The sequence below is a fragment of the Sapajus apella genome, unplaced genomic scaffold, assembly GCF_009761245.1.
Source record: "Sapajus apella isolate SASKATOON/1434 unplaced genomic scaffold, GSC_monkey_1.0 scaffold9, whole genome shotgun sequence".
Classification (NCBI taxonomy): Eukaryota; Metazoa; Chordata; class Mammalia; order Primates; family Cebidae; genus Sapajus; species Sapajus apella.
In genome coordinates, this window is record NW_022436949.1 from 44,074,374 (window position 1) to 44,093,747 (window position 19,374).

General features: G+C 46.4%; 1 protein-coding gene across 6 annotated transcripts in view; it reads left to right on the forward strand.

Moving 5' to 3' along the window:
* The window catches only part of FARP1 (FERM, ARH/RhoGEF and pleckstrin domain protein 1), a 319,198-nt gene that overhangs the window by 245,413 nt on the left and 54,411 nt on the right, over positions 1-19,374 (forward strand). For 4 of the 6 annotated variants that reach the window (XR_004268890.1, XM_032277520.1, XM_032277519.1 and 1 more), the window contains exons 7-13: positions 3,948-4,062; positions 4,878-5,025; positions 7,787-7,882; positions 9,687-9,850; positions 10,551-10,619; positions 13,345-13,420; positions 15,265-15,514. Coding sequence is in view for 5 of the 6 variants with exons in the window: in XM_032277520.1 (XP_032133411.1) it covers positions 3,948-4,062; positions 4,878-5,025; positions 7,787-7,882; positions 9,687-9,850; positions 10,551-10,619; positions 13,345-13,420; positions 15,265-15,514 (918 nt within the window). In the remaining variant the exon portion in view is untranslated. The remainder of the gene's footprint in view (positions 1-3,947; positions 4,063-4,877; positions 5,026-7,786; positions 7,883-9,686; positions 9,851-10,550; positions 10,620-13,344; positions 13,421-15,264; positions 15,515-19,374) is intronic. The other 2 variants (XM_032277522.1, XM_032277523.1) reach the window with 1 other exon arrangement.

Here is a 19,374-nt window from a genome sequence, read left to right on the forward strand (position 1 = left end):
TGCCCAGGCCAGTCTCAAACTCCTGAGCTTCAGCAATCTTCCCACCTCAGCCTCACAAAGTGCTGAGATTATAGGCATGAGCCATCATGCCTAGGCAATCCATATATTTTTTATTTTGTCAGTTAAGAAAATAAATTTTAAAAATGAAGATCTGTTAACACTAGTGAATTTCACTTGGGTATCTTAGAATGGAGATTTGCTAACTTCCAGAAAACCATTGTCTCAGTCCAATATACCATTCTTCCTCAGAAACCAGCGAGTGTCTCAAAGTCCCCCAAGAATCTTCCGTTCTCGAAAGGCAGTTAAATAGATGGATTCCAAAGTACCCCTGCCGTTGACATGGTAATTGACATACAGTCATGAGACATACAGTATTCTTAAAATCTTCTGATATTTGTAAGGCCCCATTTTGCATTTTTAAGCATCCCATTTACTCAGTCATAAAAGGAGGCATCTCATAGAATCTTCTGTGAACTGTGTCGTGATTTCAGTTATTGGTAATTATTTGCGTCATTGGTAAGGTATAAGGGTCAAGTCACCTCCCTTTGGCTGAAACTATATTAACCCTAATAGAAAATTGTCTCTGGTAGGTGACATCATCTTGTGTGTCTTTCTGCACACAGTCTGATGTCTTCTTGTTTTCCTCCCTTCTTTTGCTTGAATGCATGGAGTCTTTAAGATAGTCTGTTCACTTGCCGCTCTGTCACTGGCCACGTATCTCCCCTGCAGTATTTTGGACTTTAATTTTCTCTAATTTATTGTGGATTGACTAAGAAGGACAAGCCGATGAGGAGAAGAATCAGCCACTAGCTGGCCCTGATGTAAAGGCTGCACTTGCGCAGTGCAGAGGCGAGGCAGGGCTGTGTTTGTGCAGGTCGTGTGGTCCCTACTCTGAGGGTTCCGTGTAGTAAGGCTGGTTGTCCACGCCTGTCCCCTGGGGAAGTTGCATTCATTTATTGAAATCACAGGATTTTGGTTTATTGCTGTTTTTCTTACTGTTTTACTGAGTAGACTGCTAAGGAATGTAGTATATGCATAAGCTGATATGTCATTTTCAGCATAAACATTAAAAAAAAAACAGGAAGTCAGCTGGGCGCAGTGACTCATGTCTGTAATCCCAGCACATTGGGAGGCCCAGGCAGGAGAATGTCTTGAGGCCAAGAGTTTGAGACCAGCCTAGGCAACATAGTGAGACCTTGTCTCTACAGAACAAAATTAACTTGAGGCCAAGGGTTCAAGACCAGCCTGAGCAACATAGTGAGACCCTGTCTCTACCCAAAATAAAAAAAAATAGCCAGGTGTGACGATGTGTGCCGGGAGTCCCAGACACTTGGGAATCTGAGGTGGGAGGATCGCTTGAGCCTAGGAGTCAAGGCCCCAGTGAGCCATGATCACTCCACTGTGCTCCAGCCTGGGTGACAGAGTGAGACCCTGTCTCAGAAAAATAATAAACAGAAGTCAGATCTTAAATATGTGTCTGTTTTCAAAATTCCCAAAATATAAGGAGCAGCCTATTTCCATATTTCAAAAAGATGTGGAGAGCGAATGAATTTCATAGTCATGGAGGAGGGCAAGAAAAGGCAGACCACCCAAAAGAAAAGAGAACTAGGGGTCTCTACCCTGATGCCAAAGGAAAACCTGGACCGTGTGTCTCTCTTGATGTGGAATGCTGGGAAAGAGTGTGTTGTAAGATTCATGGGCATTAAGATGCCCACACATTGAGTTCACAAGACATTTAGGATTTAAGGAATTCCTCTATATACCATTAAGCCTCATTATTTCCAGATTTTGTCTTTGCAAATTCACTCATTTATTTGTAACCCCCAAATCAACACTCATGCACTTTCACGGTCAATTGTGGACATGCCCAAGATCACAAAAAATTGGAGTCACCTGATGCGCATTCCCAGTGCGGGTCAAATGAGGCAAAGCTCTGCGTTCTGGTTTTTCTTCCTCGTACTGATAACAAATACCCTTTTCACGGCGTATTTAGTGCCGCACTTTTCACAGTTTTGTGCATGTTATTGGTGGCTTCACTGTTAAGACAGTCCCCAGGCGTGGCACTGAAGCGCTGTCTTGTGCCCCCGAGTGCGGCGCCATCTGCCTGATAGAGCAAATGCGTGTTAGGTAAGCGTCATTCAGGCGTGAGTTCAGCTGCTGTTGGCCGTGAGCTCCATGCGAAGGACTTGACAATGCGTATTTAAGATGGCTTTCAACAGAAACACACATAAGACACGGCCAGTTAACTAAAATGTTGTTTCAAGACTACTGTAGGAACCTCACCCCGTATTTCCCCTAGGAGGAATGATTCCGGAATGGCTAATTCAGTGTTTATGGCGGCTGTACAGATCATAACTGCCTGGAATAATGAGCATCCACTGCATTTCCTTGAGACCAGATAGAAGGAATCTCGGAAAAGCCAGGCCCTCCATCGTCAAGGCAACAGATGATGATGGCAGGCTGACCAGGCGCACCCCCCATTCTGTGCCGTTTTCTGTGTTGGAGGGTGGCAGTTTTACTCTATTTAGGAGGGAGGAAGCCAGTCCAGAAAAGGCAGTTAGGGAAGTGTTGTGGGTCTTTCAGAGCATGAGGAAGCAAATGAGGGAGGGGTTCTTCCAGCGCCCCAGCTGCCACCAGGTGAGTTGGCACGGCTTTGTGCAGGGCAGATATCCTCACTGGGTGTGATTTATGGCAACACCCAGGCCACCTCCTGCTTGATGACTGGAGCTCGTTGCCCTATGTGTGACACGCTGCTTCATGTGACAGGATGAAAGGTGAGTTTCATAGCAACAGTTCCCTTGCTTTTTATCAAAACAGCTGGGCTCTGGTCAGGAGGCTGTTTTTTATTAAGCTTGTTGCACAGTATATGTGATACAAAGAAAAAGGTGTGCCGTCTCAGAGGGATAACACTTGGTGTGCCCTGAGCTAGTGTCGTTAAGGCAAGTCTGATTTTAAAGCTGTGTCCGTTAACTTTCCATGTTCCAGCACTATTGAGAGCTATCTTGAGATTACGTGAGAAAACGAGGTTACGTGTGAATCATATTTCTCATAGATAAAAACGTATAAGACTTTGCAGTTGGACCTGTTACTTCTGACAACAGGACTATGAAAAGTTTAATAAACTCTTAATTTTTTTAGGCATTAGATTATTTACCTTTCACTCACTGACGGTCGTCTTTTCTCTATACGATAAAGCATTTGGGTTTTGCACTAGTTATTCTAACATATAAGAGTTTCTCTTTGATTTTATAAAGTACTGAAGCTCCAGGGCTTGTTGAGAGGTCATATGGTTATCACCCACATGTGGAGAATTTACAGGAACCTCCCCAGGCAGACGGGGAGAAAAGAAAACCAGGAACAGGTATGGCTGAAGATGGATGATTCTGAGGCTTCTTTCCTTTTTTCTTTTCTTTCTTTTTTTTTTTTTTTGGTCATGGAGTCTTGCCCTGTGGCCCAGGTTGGAGTCCAATGGTGCGATCTTGGCTCATTGCAACCTCCACCTCTTGGGTTCAGGCTATTCTTCTGCCTCAGCCTGCCTAGTAGCTGGGATTACAGGCGCCTGCCACCACGCCCAGCTAAGTTTTATATTTTTGGCAGAGACGGGGTTTCGCCATGTTGCCCAGGTTGATCTTGAATTCCTCAAATGATCCACCCTCCCTGGACTCCCAAAGTGGTGAGATTATAGGCATGAGGCACCGCGCCTGACCTTGAGGCTTCTTTCTGACTGTTAGGGTTGAGGAGGAGTGGAAACTGTCTTCTTAACATCACCACAGTTGATAAAAACATCCTCGTATCCCACCTCTGAGGTCTAGCCCTTCCAACGTCCCCCACCAGCGGCACTCACCTTCTGTAGTCTGCCAGCTTCTGTGTGACTAGCTGGGGAATATTGACAAACTGGGAAGTCTACATCCTATGTGACCTATTTTTCTTCCTCTGTTTCTTTTTAGCTGAGATTGGAGATTTTGATGAAACCTTAGACAGAGAGCACTTAGCAAAAAATAAATACATACCTCAGCAGGACGCACTAGAGGACAAAATCGTGGAATTTCACCATAACCACATGTAAGTCTCACGCTTGGCTCCACGTGCCCTCTGAGCCAGTTCTCTCTGCCTCCCAACCTACACGGGTGCCCCTCCCCTCTACCCCCCACACCAACTACTGTGGAGAAAACTACAAACAGTGAGGAAAGAAGATCACAGAGGCTTACTGGGATGCGGTGACCCATCCTGGCTGCTCAGAAGCGCAGGTCACCCACAAAAGCCTGGAACTTTAGGATGCCCATGCTTTGGAACAAAAGAGACAGTAAGCACAGAGGACCTTCCAGTTATCATCCTGATGGGAGGCTGGGAAATGATCTTGGTGAACTAGGAACAAGGTCAGAGTATCGTGAAAATCCAGAACCTTCATAGCCTCTGCATTTTTGTTTTTGTGTGCATTTGTAAAATGTTTTCAGAGGACTCGTGGTGCTTTTGGTTGTTGCTTTACAGAGCACTGGAGCCTGACAGCCATGTGAAAAATGTTGTCTTGAACTTTGTTTGCAGGTTTAGGTTATTGAGAGCAACTGAAAACTTGTTTTTAACACAGTGGTGTTTTGCTTTTATATGACCTTAAAGGAAACTCTTTGAGATTCAAAAAAAAAAAAAGGCCAAGTTTGGAGACATTTGGGGTTTTGCGTCCCATGAGCAATGGAGCTTTTGTCCTTGCTGGTAGACTTTGGGTCACAGTGAATGGGAGGTTGGGTGTCATCTGATCGAGTAGCCCCAGTGTTTGTGATGAAATGCCTTTTTATTTCCCAAGAGAAGCTTCTTAATCTCATATTAATAGAAACAGGGAATTCAAATCTCCTGGCCTTTCTCTTTAATTTTTGTTTTGTCAGTGGACAGACACCAGCAGAATCAGATTTCCAGCTCCTCGAGATTGCCCGTCGGCTGGAGATGTATGGAATCCGGTTGCACCCAGCCAAGGACAGGGAAGGCACAAAGATCAATCTGGCGGTTGCCAACACGGGAATTCTGGTGTTTCAGGTGAGAGCCTTGAGAGCCCGGCTCAGTTCCCTTGGTGATGGGGAGAAAGGAACTGGCCCTTCAGTCCAATTCATATGCAGTGAGCCAAAGACCTCTGATAGTTATTTCTCATTGAACAAAGAAAAACAATGCTCATCTTAGGCTTTCTGGTTCCCAGGCCCTCGGCTCCCAGATTCTGTTTCACTGACCTTTGCCCTGTTTGGGGAATCCATGTTGCAGATTTGTTTGGTTTTATTGACTTTGTAGCATCACAGAAACATGCAGCTGTCAGTGGACCTGCACACAGAACACAGTATAATGGAATTGAGATTTGGGTCCACTAATAAATACCTTTTTCACACTTACAGATGATATTTTGCTGTAATGTGGTCTTTTTTCTTTTTTTTTTAACTCAGTTTGGGTTAAGCCAGCTTATTTGGTTGGGACTTCAGATATTCTTAAAGATTGTGAGGCATGCTTTGAAGATACAACAATTTTATAAATTCATAAAAGCCACATCGTTCATCCTGGATAACATGGTAAAACCCTGTCTCTACTAAAAACACAAAAAATAAGCCAGGTGTGGTGGCATGTGCCTGTAATCCCAGCTACTCAGGAGGCTGAGGCAGGAGAATCATTTGAACCCAGGAGGCAAAGGTTGCAGTGAGGTGAGATGGCCTCACTGCACTCCAGCCTGGGCGCCGGAGTGAGACTCCATCTCAAAAAAAAAAAAAAAAAAAAGCCACATTGTTGCAGTTTTGTAGTAAAACACATACTGCACTTGAATTCTTACTTGTATTCTACTTAAGGACATAGTGATTCTCTGCACTCTAAAATGTGTGTTCTCTTGATCACTCTGCTTTTGGACTGTTTCATTGATCAGTGCTTCTTAATAGGCTTATTGAAGTATTGTTTACATACAAGAAAGTACACACATTTGAAGTGTGCAGTTTGATAGGTTTTCATTATATATATGTATATCCTGTAAAATTACCAATATAACCAAGATAATGAACATATTCACCACCCTCAAAAGGCTGTTCAGCACATTCCTTTTCAACACAAGCAGGTAAACTGCACTTACGTTTCAAATGAAAATAGAGAAAGCACCTGCCTTTTTCATGAAATAGGATCAGATTTCACCCAGTTAGGAAGTTGTAGATATGTTCAGGACCTAAAACCCTTTTGTGAGCTCTTCCAAGTTTGCTTCTATTTACCCCTCATCTTTTATCAAAAACATTCCAGGGATTTTCTGTTCATGCATTGGAAGTTTATGATAACATAATTATTATAGAATCACGTCCCAAGAAGAGTTAGATTGGGCTTCCTACCAGGTAGTAGGGAGTGACGTTGTGAGAGCAGTATGGTATTCAAGGCAGGTTTTTTCTTGACAGTTTTTGGACCTGCATGTATAACCTCTGAGTACCTGATAAGAAAACAATTGGCCAGGCTCGGTGGCTCACGCCTGTAGTCCCAGCACTTTGGGAGGCTAAGGCAGGCAGATCACCTGAGGGCAGGAGTTTGAGACCACCCTGGCCAACATGGTGAGACCCCGTCTCTACTAAAAGTACAAAAATTAACGAGGCGTGGTGGTGGGCGCCTGTAATCCCAGCTACTTGGGAGGCTGAAGCAGGAGAATCGCTTGAACCCAGGAAGCAGACGTTGCAGTGGGCCAAGATCACGTCACTACACTCCAGCCTGGGCGACAGAGCAAGACTCCGTCTCAAAAAAGAAATACAACAATAAAGCCAAGTGGAGTTTTCAGTACCGTCCTTAAATTTCAAATCGCAACCCTGAACCATTTCTAAAAAGTATTGAGAAGGAAAAGAGGTGTCTCACAATTGAATTCATGTGCTTTGATTGTGTTTGACACAGTCCCTAAGAATGGGGAATACCTGGCTAATGCCGTCACGTGCAAAGCCTGTGTCTCGGAATCCATCTGTTTGCCGGTGCCCGATTGTTTCATTCTTGCCACATTGAATGAATGGGCCTGGTGTTCCAGTGGGCTGCATAGGAATTCTGATTTCAGCCGAGGCTGGGCAGATGGGAGTTGGTGTCTGGCAGCTGCCCACTGTTTCTCCACCTGGCTGCCAAAGGTGATGAGGATGTGTGAGCCCCGCCCAGAGACTGCGCTGGTCTTGAAGATGCAGGGCAGGCCTGGCCTCTCATCGTTTTGCTGGTGCTGTTGGAAGCTTGATGGGCCCAGGAGCTAGACCAGGGTGGTTGAAGCAGGGAGTTGATTGTAAACCTGCTGAATGCACTATAGCTGCCAGTATAGCATGTGCTTGGAAGTCTCTTTCGGCCACATTAACTGTGTGATTTGGGGCAAATTAAAATATGTCCATGTTGCAGTTTCCATGTCTATAAAATGAAGCTAGTAAATCCATCTTGCTGGGTTTTATCATATAAGGGTTGTTAAGATACGGTGTATAAAGCCTTCGGGATGGTACTTGGCCCTTCGTAAGTCCTGGCAGCTCATGACTGTAGTGGTTGTCATGGTTTTTATTTCTATTTATCTTTCTTTTCATCATTACCTTGGCTAGTTTCTTCTCTCCCTGGAGGAAGACTTAGTTTGAATGCCGATATCCTATAATCAGTGAGAAATGCTGCAGAAACAGGGATCATCTGATAGCCACAGATCCTGTGAATTCTCTGCAGAAGCCATCTCTCCTGAGCAGTCGCCTGCCAATCCTCTGCCGTTAGCTCCTGTAAGCAAAGCAGACCGACTTCCAGGCTGCTTGTTACGCATTTTCTGGCTTACTGCTACTGTCTTTGTTTTTAGGGTTTCACTAAGATCAATGCCTTCAACTGGGCCAAGGTGCGGAAGCTGAGCTTCAAGAGGAAGCGCTTTCTCATCAAGCTCCGGCCAGATGCCAACGTAAGTGGTCCCGGCGGGAGAGGGGACCTGCTGAGCCATCGGATGGCTTGTGTCCTGCAAGGGGTGGAGGTCTGTGCTTGGCAGGGCTTCCACTGAACTTGTGATCAGTGCTACCCAGGTGCTTTTGTCCACATGAAAACCAAGCGTCTCTAGGACAGATGTATCCAAATGGGGATGGTCGGTAATGCTACGGCTGTCATCCTTGGTAAACAGAGAGCATAAAGGAACTGCATGAATGTATACCTGGGGAGAGGGTCATTTCCCTGCCCAGATCCAGGCAGCCCCTCCCGACAAGCAACCTGAGTTGATCCAGCCCCAGGCTACAGCTGCAGATCCCATTCAGGCTCCCACCCTACCCCAGGCATAGACTAAGTCCCCAAGCCCTGCCGGCAGCCCTAAGCCCCCAGTAGAGCTCATTTTCATGGGCTGATTAGGTTCCCTTCCCCACTTACTTCCCATAAACTGCCTAACACTGTGGCCCATGCCAGGACTGGGGCGGGAAGGGAGGAACAGCAGCATCTTTGTCTGCTGGAAATGGTGACGGAGGAGGTGGGTGAGGTGTCCTGGGCATGTGTCCGCAGCCAGCACATAGAGTTCTTTTTCCCCTGGGAAAAGAGATGGGAAGCGGCAATCTAGGCTTAGAGTCTAGCTGCAGCCTGGGCCCAGTAGGCTCTCATGGCCTGACCTGGGAAGCATAGCCCCATTTTAAATGGTTTTCCATGGAAAAATTGACTGAAGTTCAAAAAGCTTCCTTATAAATGAAGAACTGCAGCACAGCTTCTTTGTAAATTGGATCCACCCAAAACTGTGAGATCCCCCAAAATAGTTGGAACTGCTGGGAATGCTGATGGTAGTGACTTTTGTTTATATAATATGGCCACTTCATTTGGAAGCATTCAGAATGGGGGTAGAAGATTTCCAGATCCCCTTTCCACAGTCAAAGGACGTGATTTTTTTCAGCCGAGAGTGACATTTTTGTGCTCCAGAAAAAAAAAAATGTTGATGTCCTGTGTAGTTTCCGGTTGCCTCGAGCTGTGGGCTCCTTTACAGAGAAACGTTGGAAGAGTCACTGTTGATACAAAGTGTGAGGAAGAGGACGAACGTTGTGTTTCAGTTGTTTTAAGGAGGCAGAAAGGGAGTTTCAGTATTTGGGCTTTGTTTTTCAAGGAAATGTAAGCCAAGTAAATATAATTTGTATGTGGATTCTGTCAAAAAATGGTGTCACTTCCACTGAAGCTGCGCGGCTGTTTCTGTCACTCGTCTAAGAGATTCTGTGAGGAGGAAAATGATGGAATAGGGACTGCATTGTATCCTTAAGAATAACTGCAGTTGACTGGGCATGGTGGCTCACATCTGTAATCCCAGCACTGTGGGAGGCTGAGGCGGGCAGATCACCTGAGATCAGGAGCTCGAGACCAGCCTGGCCAACGTGGTAAGACCCCGTCTCTACTAAAAATAAAAAAATGAGCCTGGCCTGGTGGCATGTGCCTGTAGTCCCAGCTACTCCCGATGCTGAGTCAGGAGAATCGCTTGAACTTGGGAGGTGGAGGTTGCAGTGAGCCGAGATCGCACCACTGCACTCTAGCCTGGGTGACAGAGTGAGACTCTGTCTCCAAAAAAAAACTATAGTTTACTAAATCTTTGCATTTATGGTCATCCTATCATAAAATACACAATGCAAACTTGTTTTAGTATGGAACGTTGCACTTTATCGGACAAATCTATCTTCTGCCCCTTTTCTCCTATTTCAATGGCATATCTGTGGGTAATGGGAAAAAAACAATGCTGTATTTGCCCTTTTTAGAGCGCGTACCAGGATACCTTGGAATTCCTGATGGCCAGTCGGGATTTCTGCAAGTCCTTCTGGAAAATCTGCGTGGAACATCATGCCTTCTTCAGGCTTTTTGAAGAGCCCAAACCAAAGCCCAAGCCTGTCCTCTTTAGCCGGGGGTCATCATTTCGATTCAGGTGAGGTCGCCCGCTCACGCCTCCGTTTGCTGGGTGCACATTTTTCCTCCCGCCTCTCACAGCCGCTGTGACACACAGCAGGGAGGGGAGGTGAACTCTTGGCTTCTGGGAGCTATGGCTGAGCGGCGGGGGCGGGGGGGCTTGCATCGTAATCCCAGTGGGCTCTGTTTGAATAGCAGAGAGGCACTAGGCAAAGCCACTGTCATGATAAACTCCCAGCGGGAGTCGTTAGCTCAGAAAGGATTTCCTCTCTCTGTAGAAATATGGGTGTCTTGTTAACATTTGGTGTTGCTTCATTGAATGATATGTGGACTTGCACGTCATTGGTTAACTTTTTCATTTATTTTTCCACAAATTGTTGAGCATCTGCCATGCGTCAAGTACTGTTGTAGGCGCTGAGCCCAGTGACCCCTGCCTTCATGAAAGGTACAGGCTCTGATGGTTGCTTAGTAACCAAACACAGTTATCAAGTGGGCTTAATTGAACATTTTTTTCTGTATATTCAAGGAAAATATCAAGAGACTGAATGGACCCAAAAATACAGTCTGTTAGGATTGCTTTTAGCCCCGGCTAACTGACAAAACCTGCGTCTCTCCCAGCTAGGGGAGGAGGGGAAGGGAAGCCACTGAAGTGTCATTTGTGTGTTTCAATGAGAATGCCTTGGTGTTTCTCCCCTTTCCTGTCCTGGTCTCTGTTTCAGTGGTCGGACTCAGAAGCAGGTTCTCGACTATGTTAAAGAAGGAGGACATAAGAAGGTGCAGTTTGAAAGGTAAGAGAAGCTTCGATGCTGCTTCCAGTCTGAGAAGCTCAGACTCGCCAGTTAACAGCTTGTGGCTGCTAAATGTTTCTTCACACAGACCTCAGACCTGATGACTCTTGAGTTGTAAATGACAGTCTCACAGTCACGCTCAGCAAGTCCAGTGTTCGAGAGGAAGATTTTAGGGCCCAGGGGCACACCCTCAAGAGTGAGATGAGAAGACAATAGAGAGGACCAGGGGAGGCGGAGAGGACGTTAGTAACGGGAAGGAGAGAAGGGCTCAGGACATCACGGGGGATGAAGCATCTTAAAAACGAGCTCACTGCTGAGTCCTTCGACATTTCGGGATTTGTATTGAAAGTATGTCTATGAACTTTTTAATTAAATAAAGTAAATCTGGAACAGAAACAGGATTTTTTTTTTTCTCACACCGGGTCTTGCTCTGTCGCCCAGGCTAGAGTGCAGCGGTGTGATCACAGCCCACTGCAGCCTCAGCCTCTGGGACTCAGTCGATCCTCCCACTTCAGCCTCCCAAGTAGCTGGAACCACAGGCGCCCACCACCACTCCCAGCTAGTTTTTGGTAGAAATGGGGTCTCCCTATAAGGCAGGGCTGGTCTCGAACTCCTGAGCTTGAGCCATCTTCCTGCCTTGGCCTCCCAAAGTGCTGGGATTACAGGCAAGAGCCACGATGCCCAGCCAGAAACAGGATTTATTAACAATATTGTTGTCGTCGTTGTTATCCAACACGTACAGCTCTTAGTGTGTGCCAGGCTGTTCCAAGCACTGGGCCTGTGTGACCTCATTGATTCACCCTAACTCTGTGAGGTCCGTGTTCTTTTATTCCCTTTATAAAGATGGAGACACTGAGTCCCCAGTAGGCTAAATAAGTAGCCCAGGTCTCATAGCTGCTAAGCAGCTTCTGGCCAGCCAGCTCCCAAACCCAGGCCTCCAGGGCAGAGCAGCAGAACCCGAGCGGGGTGAAGGAGCCAAGGATGGGGCCTCAGGCACTAGTTAGTGCATGTAGGGTTTTTAAAAGTCTTTTTTCCTTTTTCATTTTTGTATGTTTAAAAATTAAAGTACAGAGAAGTCAGTAAACACCCAAATTCCTGCTATTTAGAATTAACAGCCAACAACAGTTGGGCACATTTGTTTCTGGGCTTGGTTTTTTCTTCCTCTTTGATTTGCAGCTCTCGTTACAGACATGGCCAAAATCCCCTGGAACCACCAGCTCTGGTCATTTCCCTTCTCCTCTCCCCAGAGGCAGCTGCCAAAGTTAGGCGCCTTTCTGTATACATATTACTGCATCCCGAAAGAGTCCGTAGAATTGCTCTGGAGGCCGGGCGTGATGGCACAGGCCTGTAATCCCAACATTTTGGGATGGGAAGTGGGTGGATCACTTGAGCTCAGGAGTTTGAGACCAGCCTGGGTAACATGGCGAAACCTCGTCTCTACAAAAAAAAGAAAAAAAAAAATTAGCTGGATGTGGTGGCACACGCCTGTGGTCCCAGCTATTTGGGAGGCTGAGGTGGGACAATTGCTTGAGCCTGGGAGGTTGAGGTTGCAGTGAGCCAAGATCGTGGGCCACAGAGCGAGATCCTATCTCAAAAACAGAAAAGAAAAGGAACTGCTCTGAGTGTGTGCTTCTCATTCATATGAGTACTCTTGTACTGTATATAATTCTGCATCTTGCTTTTTAATACTGCCTGTTTTTTGAGATCTGAGGGCCATCCAGCAGTATGAAGATACTGCACTGTATTTCTGATTCCCTATTGGGAAACTTCCAGGTTATTTCAGAGTTGCGTTTTGATTTTGCTGAAATAAACCTGCTTCTGTGGCCATCCTTGCATCTTCCTTCTACTGCAAATCTGTGGTGGTTTCCCATGCCCTTTCTCCAAAAATGTCATGTTCAGGAGGTTTTCTTGCAGGCACGTCTGGAGATGAATCTCGTAATTTCCTTGGGCAATCAATGGTTAGTATTTGAAGACCATGTAAGAAGTAGCCCAGTTCTCTCTCCGATTCAGAATGTGGATCTCCAGAGCTTTTCTGTGCTAGCCCGGAGTATTTTGAAGAAGAGCTGGATGTGCCTGGGAATATAATCATATTTATACAGTTGCACGCATTTCAGGACCTGAAAATGTCAGTGCTTGATTGATAGGGAAAAGAGGAATAGGCAGACCTAGAAGGAAAGAGATGAAAGACGTGTGTCAAGATGCTGGTAAAGTCCGTTTCTTCTACTGTTGAGCCCAGGCCTTTGCCTCTGAACTTACCACTTTGATAAAGTGAGCTGACGCATGTTAATTGCCTCTATTATAAAACTGATCTAGAAAATAATTACCTAAGGTACATGAATTGATTTCATATTGTCAGACCATAGCTTGCATTCAGAGCATGGGAGGGCCCAGCCAAGTCCTCCCTCCTCTGTGACTTTACCCTGAACTAGAAAGGTTCTGCTTCGGTACTAAATGTTTCTTCACCAGCTGCACTATGAGAACTACAACAAGGGCTTCTGAGAACTTCTCCAAGATTTAAATTACCCTTGAACCATACAAGTGCTATCAAAGGATGACCCTGTATCTGTTTCCAAGTAGCATTTGAAAAAGCGGCTCTGGGTACTATCATTATTGAGGAAGGCACTAATGCTTCCAACAAAAGGACCTTTGTTTCATTTAAAACCAAGAAAAAAGAAACAAAGGAAAACCTCACCTAACCTTAACGATCTTGTGTGATTTTTCCCAGGAAGCACAGCAAGATTCATTCCATCCGGAGCCTTGCTTCACAGCCTACAGAGCTGAATTCAGAAGCACCGGACCAGGTCAGTGATGGCGCTGTCCTGTGATAACGCTGCTTTTCCCTACACTTCCTCCAAGGAGCCCTGGGCTTCACAGTGGGCTTCCTGGTTCTCTGTCCCTTCTGTTGGGGTTTTTAGCAGATGAGAATCTGATTATGGGCCTGAGCTTTGACCAGACACAGCCTGGGCTCAGAGGCCCTGGTATCTGTTGCGTTTTCCGCTGCCTTCTGGTCTCCCATGCTGCGCTCTAAGCCGCTGAGAACTCAGTTCAGCGGTGGAGCCATCCCTGCGGTGGGTAGAGCTCAGATTGGCTCTCCAGCTGAAGGGGTCCACTTGGGAAGAGATGGGGGTCCACTTGGGAAGAGATGGGGACTTGCTTTGTAACCAGTAGGTGTAGCTCCTGTCTGGTGCCAAGGCCAGAGCCTTTGCTGGCACAGAACTGGCCAGAGAGTTCCCAGAGCTTTTATTACCGGGCAGTGACCACAATTGGCAGTGAGAAACATTATCACTTGTTCTGAGGGTGGCAAAAGCTCATTTTCCCTGGAGTTGGCCTCTGGGTAAGTTTTCAGGGCTTTCTCCAAAAGATAAAAAAGAAACTTGGGGAAAAAGATGAAGGAGGTTTCATCATGTGAATCCAGAAAAAACTGCTTTCCCCCTCAGGCTGCCCTGAGAAATATAAGCACACACGTCCCTTGTAGTTTTTCTGATGACTGTGTCAGCTTGCCTTCAGGAGTCCCTGATGTGCCTGCCCACCCTTCCCTGGAGACCCCCTGTGGGCTGGAAGGACCGTCTTGTTCCATAGAAGCTTTACAAGCTTAACATGAGCGGGCGTGGTGGCTGACACCTGTAATCCCAGCACTTTGAGAGGCCAAGGTGGGAGGATCACCTGACCCGAGAAGTTTAAGACCCGCCTGGGCAATGTAGAGAGACCCCTGTCTCTAAAAAAATTTTAAAAATTAACCAGGTTTGGTGGCACATGCCTGTGGTCCCAGCTGCTTGGCAGGCTGAGGTAGGAGGATCACTTGATACCGAGAGTTCAAGACCAGCCTGGATAACACAGGGAGATGCCGTCTCTACAGAACATTTTTAAAACATTAGCTGGGCATGGTGATGCAGAACTGTGGTCCCAGCTACGTGGGAAGATCGCTTGAGCCTAGGAGGTCCAGGCTGCTGTGAGCTGTGATGATGCCACTGAATTGTAGCCTAGATGACAGAGTAAGACACTGTCTCTCCCTCCAAAAAAAGAAAGAAAAAAAAAGAATAGAGGCCGGGCACGATGGCTCACACCTATAATCCCAGCACTTTGGGAGGCCAAGGCAGGCAGATCACAAGGTCAGGAGTTTGAGACCAGCCTGACCAACGTGGAGAAACCCCATCTCTACCAAGAATACAAAAAATAGCTGGGTGTGGTGGCACGTGCTTGTAATCCCAGCTACTTGGGAGGCTGAGGCAAGAGAATCGCTTGAATGTGGGAGGCGGAGGTTGCAGTGAGCCGAGATCGCACCACTGCACTCCAGCCTGGCACCTGGCAACAGAGTAAGACTCTGTCTCAAAAAAAAAAGAAAAAAGAAAAGCAAATCCCAGCATGAGTTAGTGGGGAGTTAGTGGGGTCCTGGAAAGCGGAGACCGAGCCTGACTTGTGCTGCAGGGAACAGTGCTGTCAGCCACCATGCCCTGAAGGAACCTTCTGGATCATGCCCAGATGTGCTTCCGTGATTGCTGCTAGGTCAGCGCTTCGGGGCCTCCACCTGCTGCAGAGGTCTGGGGTGTTGTCCCAGGAGACCCTGGCTCTCCCCTTCTGTGCTCAGCCTCCCTCTGTAACAGTCTGCCTCTTCTCCGTCTCCCTCCCCTTTTCCCCACCTCACCAGTCTCAGCAGAGCACCAGCCTGACGTTTGGAGAAGGGGCCGAATCTCCAGGGACCCAGAGCTGCCAGCAGGGAAAGGAGCCGAAGCTTCCCCCCGGGGAGCCGGGGCCGCACCCGAGCCCCACGCCGAGGAGAAGCCCCGCGGGTAACAAGCCGGCGGACGGAGCCGCCTCGGCGCCCCCGGAGGAAGAGGAGGAGGTCGTTAAGGATAGGACCCAGCAGAGTAAACCTCAGCCCCCGCAGCCAAGCACAGGTCCAGCATCCCGGGCTGCTAGAGGCAGCAGCACTTCCATTCCTTTCATTGACTGCAGTGACGTAGATAGCGAATACGACCTGCTTAGAGAACGAGCGTCCCGGTCCCGGTCCCAAACAAATGACAATGATGAGGGTGATCTGACCAGCGGTGTCTACCTGCTGTCCAGGGACGAGGCGCGCGGAGAGGCTAGGCGTAGGGCTTCCCCGCACTCTGCAAAGTCCTCCCGGCCTCCTTCCAGAGAATTCCTTGATGATGATTCGGCAGACATTACCTTTGATATGAGCGGGAGCCCTAGACTCCCAAGGCACAGCTCTCTCATAGATGAAATGTTCAAGGGCTCGGCTGGTCACAGCCCCCTGGCCACCCCCTTGTCTCCCAGCAGCAGAAGTTCAAGTCCAAATATGAGTTGGGACAGAACTGGGTCTCAAGGCTATGTTTCTGAAAATGGACATGACCGTAGGGAGAGGAGTATAGGGAAAGACACTCTCCCCGGACAGGGTCCTCCTCATGAACACTGTTCCCCAACCTTGCCAAAACCTTACTTGCAGAATCTTCCCCATAGGCATAATAAGTCAGAGACAGATCCACTCATCCTTAGCCAGGTGGCATTTACCCCGGAGGCCATGGATGGCCTTGGTGGCCGTGGGAAGGAAGGGCAGGCCGGCGCAGCTGCTCCCGAGGGTGGAAGGCTGGCTAATGGCACCCCTCCCATGGGCGCAGCCTCCAAGGTCCCCGCCGCACAGCTGGTGTGTGCCCGTGGCATGGTGAGGCAGCTGGCACCCCTGCAGGTGACCGAGGGCTCCAGCAGCAGTGGGACTGAGTCCAGTGAGTCAGACTCTGAGATGCTCAGCCTCGGGAGCCACCCCCTCGTGTTCGGTAACCCCGCAGTGCTGTGTTCCCCGTCCCTGCTGAGAAGCAGGGGGTCCTTGGCTGGCCTGCGTTTGAGTGAGGAACAGGAGGAGGATGAGTGAGGAGGTGAGGAGGCAAGTCTTCAACCATGAGCAACCTGGGGTCAGGAGACCAGGGTTTCCATGGAGATGGTCTGTTCTAGTGACTCATTCATTGGTAGTCTACATTTGTTAGGGGAGGTTTTGTGCAGGCACATGTTTGAAGGGGCCTGCCTGACTTCTAAAATCGTTAAGAAAAACAAAACTTCACACAAGTGGCTTGCTTTCCAGAAAAGGTGGACAAGATGAACATCAAGTCCTAATGGCAGGTTCCTAGGAGCTTGTTTATTTTGCTGGTTGAAGGCTAGGAAAAAAACACTTTATTATGAATCCAATCGTCTGTATAGTGTGTTATATTTATATGGCAATTTTCTGTGTATGTTCAATTATGTATGCAGATTGCCCTCCTGGTTGAGAGTTTGAACTGAAGCATCCTTGAGACTGTAGGAAAGGGATCGGTTTCCTGTTCTCCCCTTCTTTAACAGGAGAGCTGCTCTTTCCATGCCTTGTGAAGTGAAGAATTGACACTATTCAAAGCCAAATGGAAATCGATAGCTAGTTGTGATTGTGTTGGTGAAATCATTAGTCAAGAATAGTGAGTATTTTAATGGGAGAATTTGGGGTTATTTCTGCTTCCCAGGCTTCTTAGGAAATACTAGAAAAGTCAAATCTTCATGAATTGTCTACTTGGGTTTCTGGTTTGGTTTCGGTTTGCCTTGGTGGATCATATTGTTATGTTTTAAGAAATACAGTTCTCCCTCTCAAAATCTCTTTCTGAAACTGCAGTACTACTGAGCGGGGATGCAGGGAAGAGAAACACCTTGAAATAGGCACCATTGTCAGCAGTAGGTCAGCAAACTAAATGCCGGCCTTTAAATCGTGGACAGCGTGGAGGACTGTTTTCCAGCACCATTGCTGTGGGTTAGTTTACAGTCTTACCATTCACACTCTTACTAACAATATCCTCTCTTGGGAACAATGATGCTTGGATGTTTGTCTGAGCCAGAAAAAAAGAAAGTGTAAGTAGAGAGAGATTGACTTCTTTTTAAATCTTGCCCACCAGTGTCACTGCCTTTCACCCAGCAGTCCTGCATTTTAGATTAAAGAGCCTGGTTTTCACTTGAAGTTTCTCTGCCTTAGCTGCACATTGCAATTTCCTGAGATATTTTCAGAATTAGTGATGCCTGACCCCTGACCCTACAGATTTTGCTCTCATTGCTCTTGAGTGCTCCCTGAACTTCGCAGCTGTTTGTATTGGGCAGCCAGGGTCACTTCTCACCCAGGCCTTCTAGAATCTAGTGGAATACAGTAAAAGTGCTAGCTAAATTTTTGGCTTGCTTGCAGAGTAAGAAAAATACCACAAATGAACTGCTTTTCTTGATGCCTGTGATTTGTACTTTTCAGCCTTAGGTACTTTTTTTTAACAGCCACCACGAAAAGATAAATTGTAGAATAGAATTTTGTAGATTCTAAGTAACTACAAAATTATTTTAAAAGAGTCCTAACGACAATAGTGCCCTGATGCATCTCCATGCCAGGGCCTCACTGGGCTTATCACATGACCTGATCACAGGGGAAGAACCGAGCATGCTTAGGAGACCAAGTAGAATTTGGCAGCAGCATAGAAAACGGAGAAGTATCGACTCCCTGCATTCACAAACAATTATCTGTCCACATGAATGTCCAGAAGTCGGTTTTAGAGTCTGAACACTTAATCTGTTTTTATACAGACTTGCTTTGTTTTCCTAATCATTTGATTGAATCAAACTGATTGTTGGATAGTTTGAGAGTTGTTCATTGAAGTAGTCTATTTACATCTTGCTTTAAATTTATATCTTTAACAGAATCATAGAATTTTTAAACTGGAAGGGACCTCAGAGGTTCCTCTGGGCAAAGCTGCTTTTCTTGTTCTGAAAAAGTTAAGTGACTTTGCATAAGTGAAACAGCTGTTGCATGACAAAGCTGAAACTGTAACCTGGGCTCTAGACTTCACTTTTTCAGTCTATGTGATATCTTGGTGCAATCAGAGCTTTTTGATTCAGTATTTTAATTTTGGAGAGTCTTATATGAATTAATAATTCAAATCAGATGTGGAGACTAGTGATGAAGCAGACTTTACTTAGCCAATTACAGGCCATAATAGGTGGGAAGAACTACTTTTTTTTTATATTGTTGGGTTTTTTTATATTGAGGGTTTTGCAGTTATAACACATTTTTGCATAATCTATTCAGACATAGAAAAAAATGTCAATATGCTATATGAGTGTTGAGTGAAGTGTGTTAAACAGAACCAAGTGTGGAATCCTGTGATTTCTTTGTAAAAGTGGTTTGTTCAAATGAATTTTTTTCCCCTCGAACTATACAGCAGTCTGATAATGAAATGTGATTGAGCGCTAGGTGTGAACTTACACAGCATATGACAGGAATCGTCAAATGTAAGCATCCCAAAGCAAAACACGCTCCAATAATTATTTTGTTTTGCTTTTTCCTACAGCAGTGATTTTTATCTGAAGTGTTTCAAGAGCAGTTGATCAATGGCAGTATACTCAGTTCTATATTGACAAGATTTTTCACTTTAAGAGTTTCTCATAGAGTTTTTCCCTCATTGGTTTTGTACCAGGCAAGCAACTCAATTTCTGCTTCTTGGCCAGTATTTACAAAAGCAGCAATCCTGGTGTAATAAATGGTGCTTATAGTTTGTTTAAAGGCTATTTATCATACATCCTGATGTGCTATGAGTAGTCACTGCTTGCCTCAAGAGAAGCTTGTCCTATGCTAATAAAGATTCCATAACATTGGCCAGACTCCAATTAGACATTCTTTGAGCCTGGTAGAGCACATTTGCTGAGATGATGGGGTCTCCCCATAGTAACTGTGAAGAGCTCCATCAGGAAAAGCCAGTAGCATCTC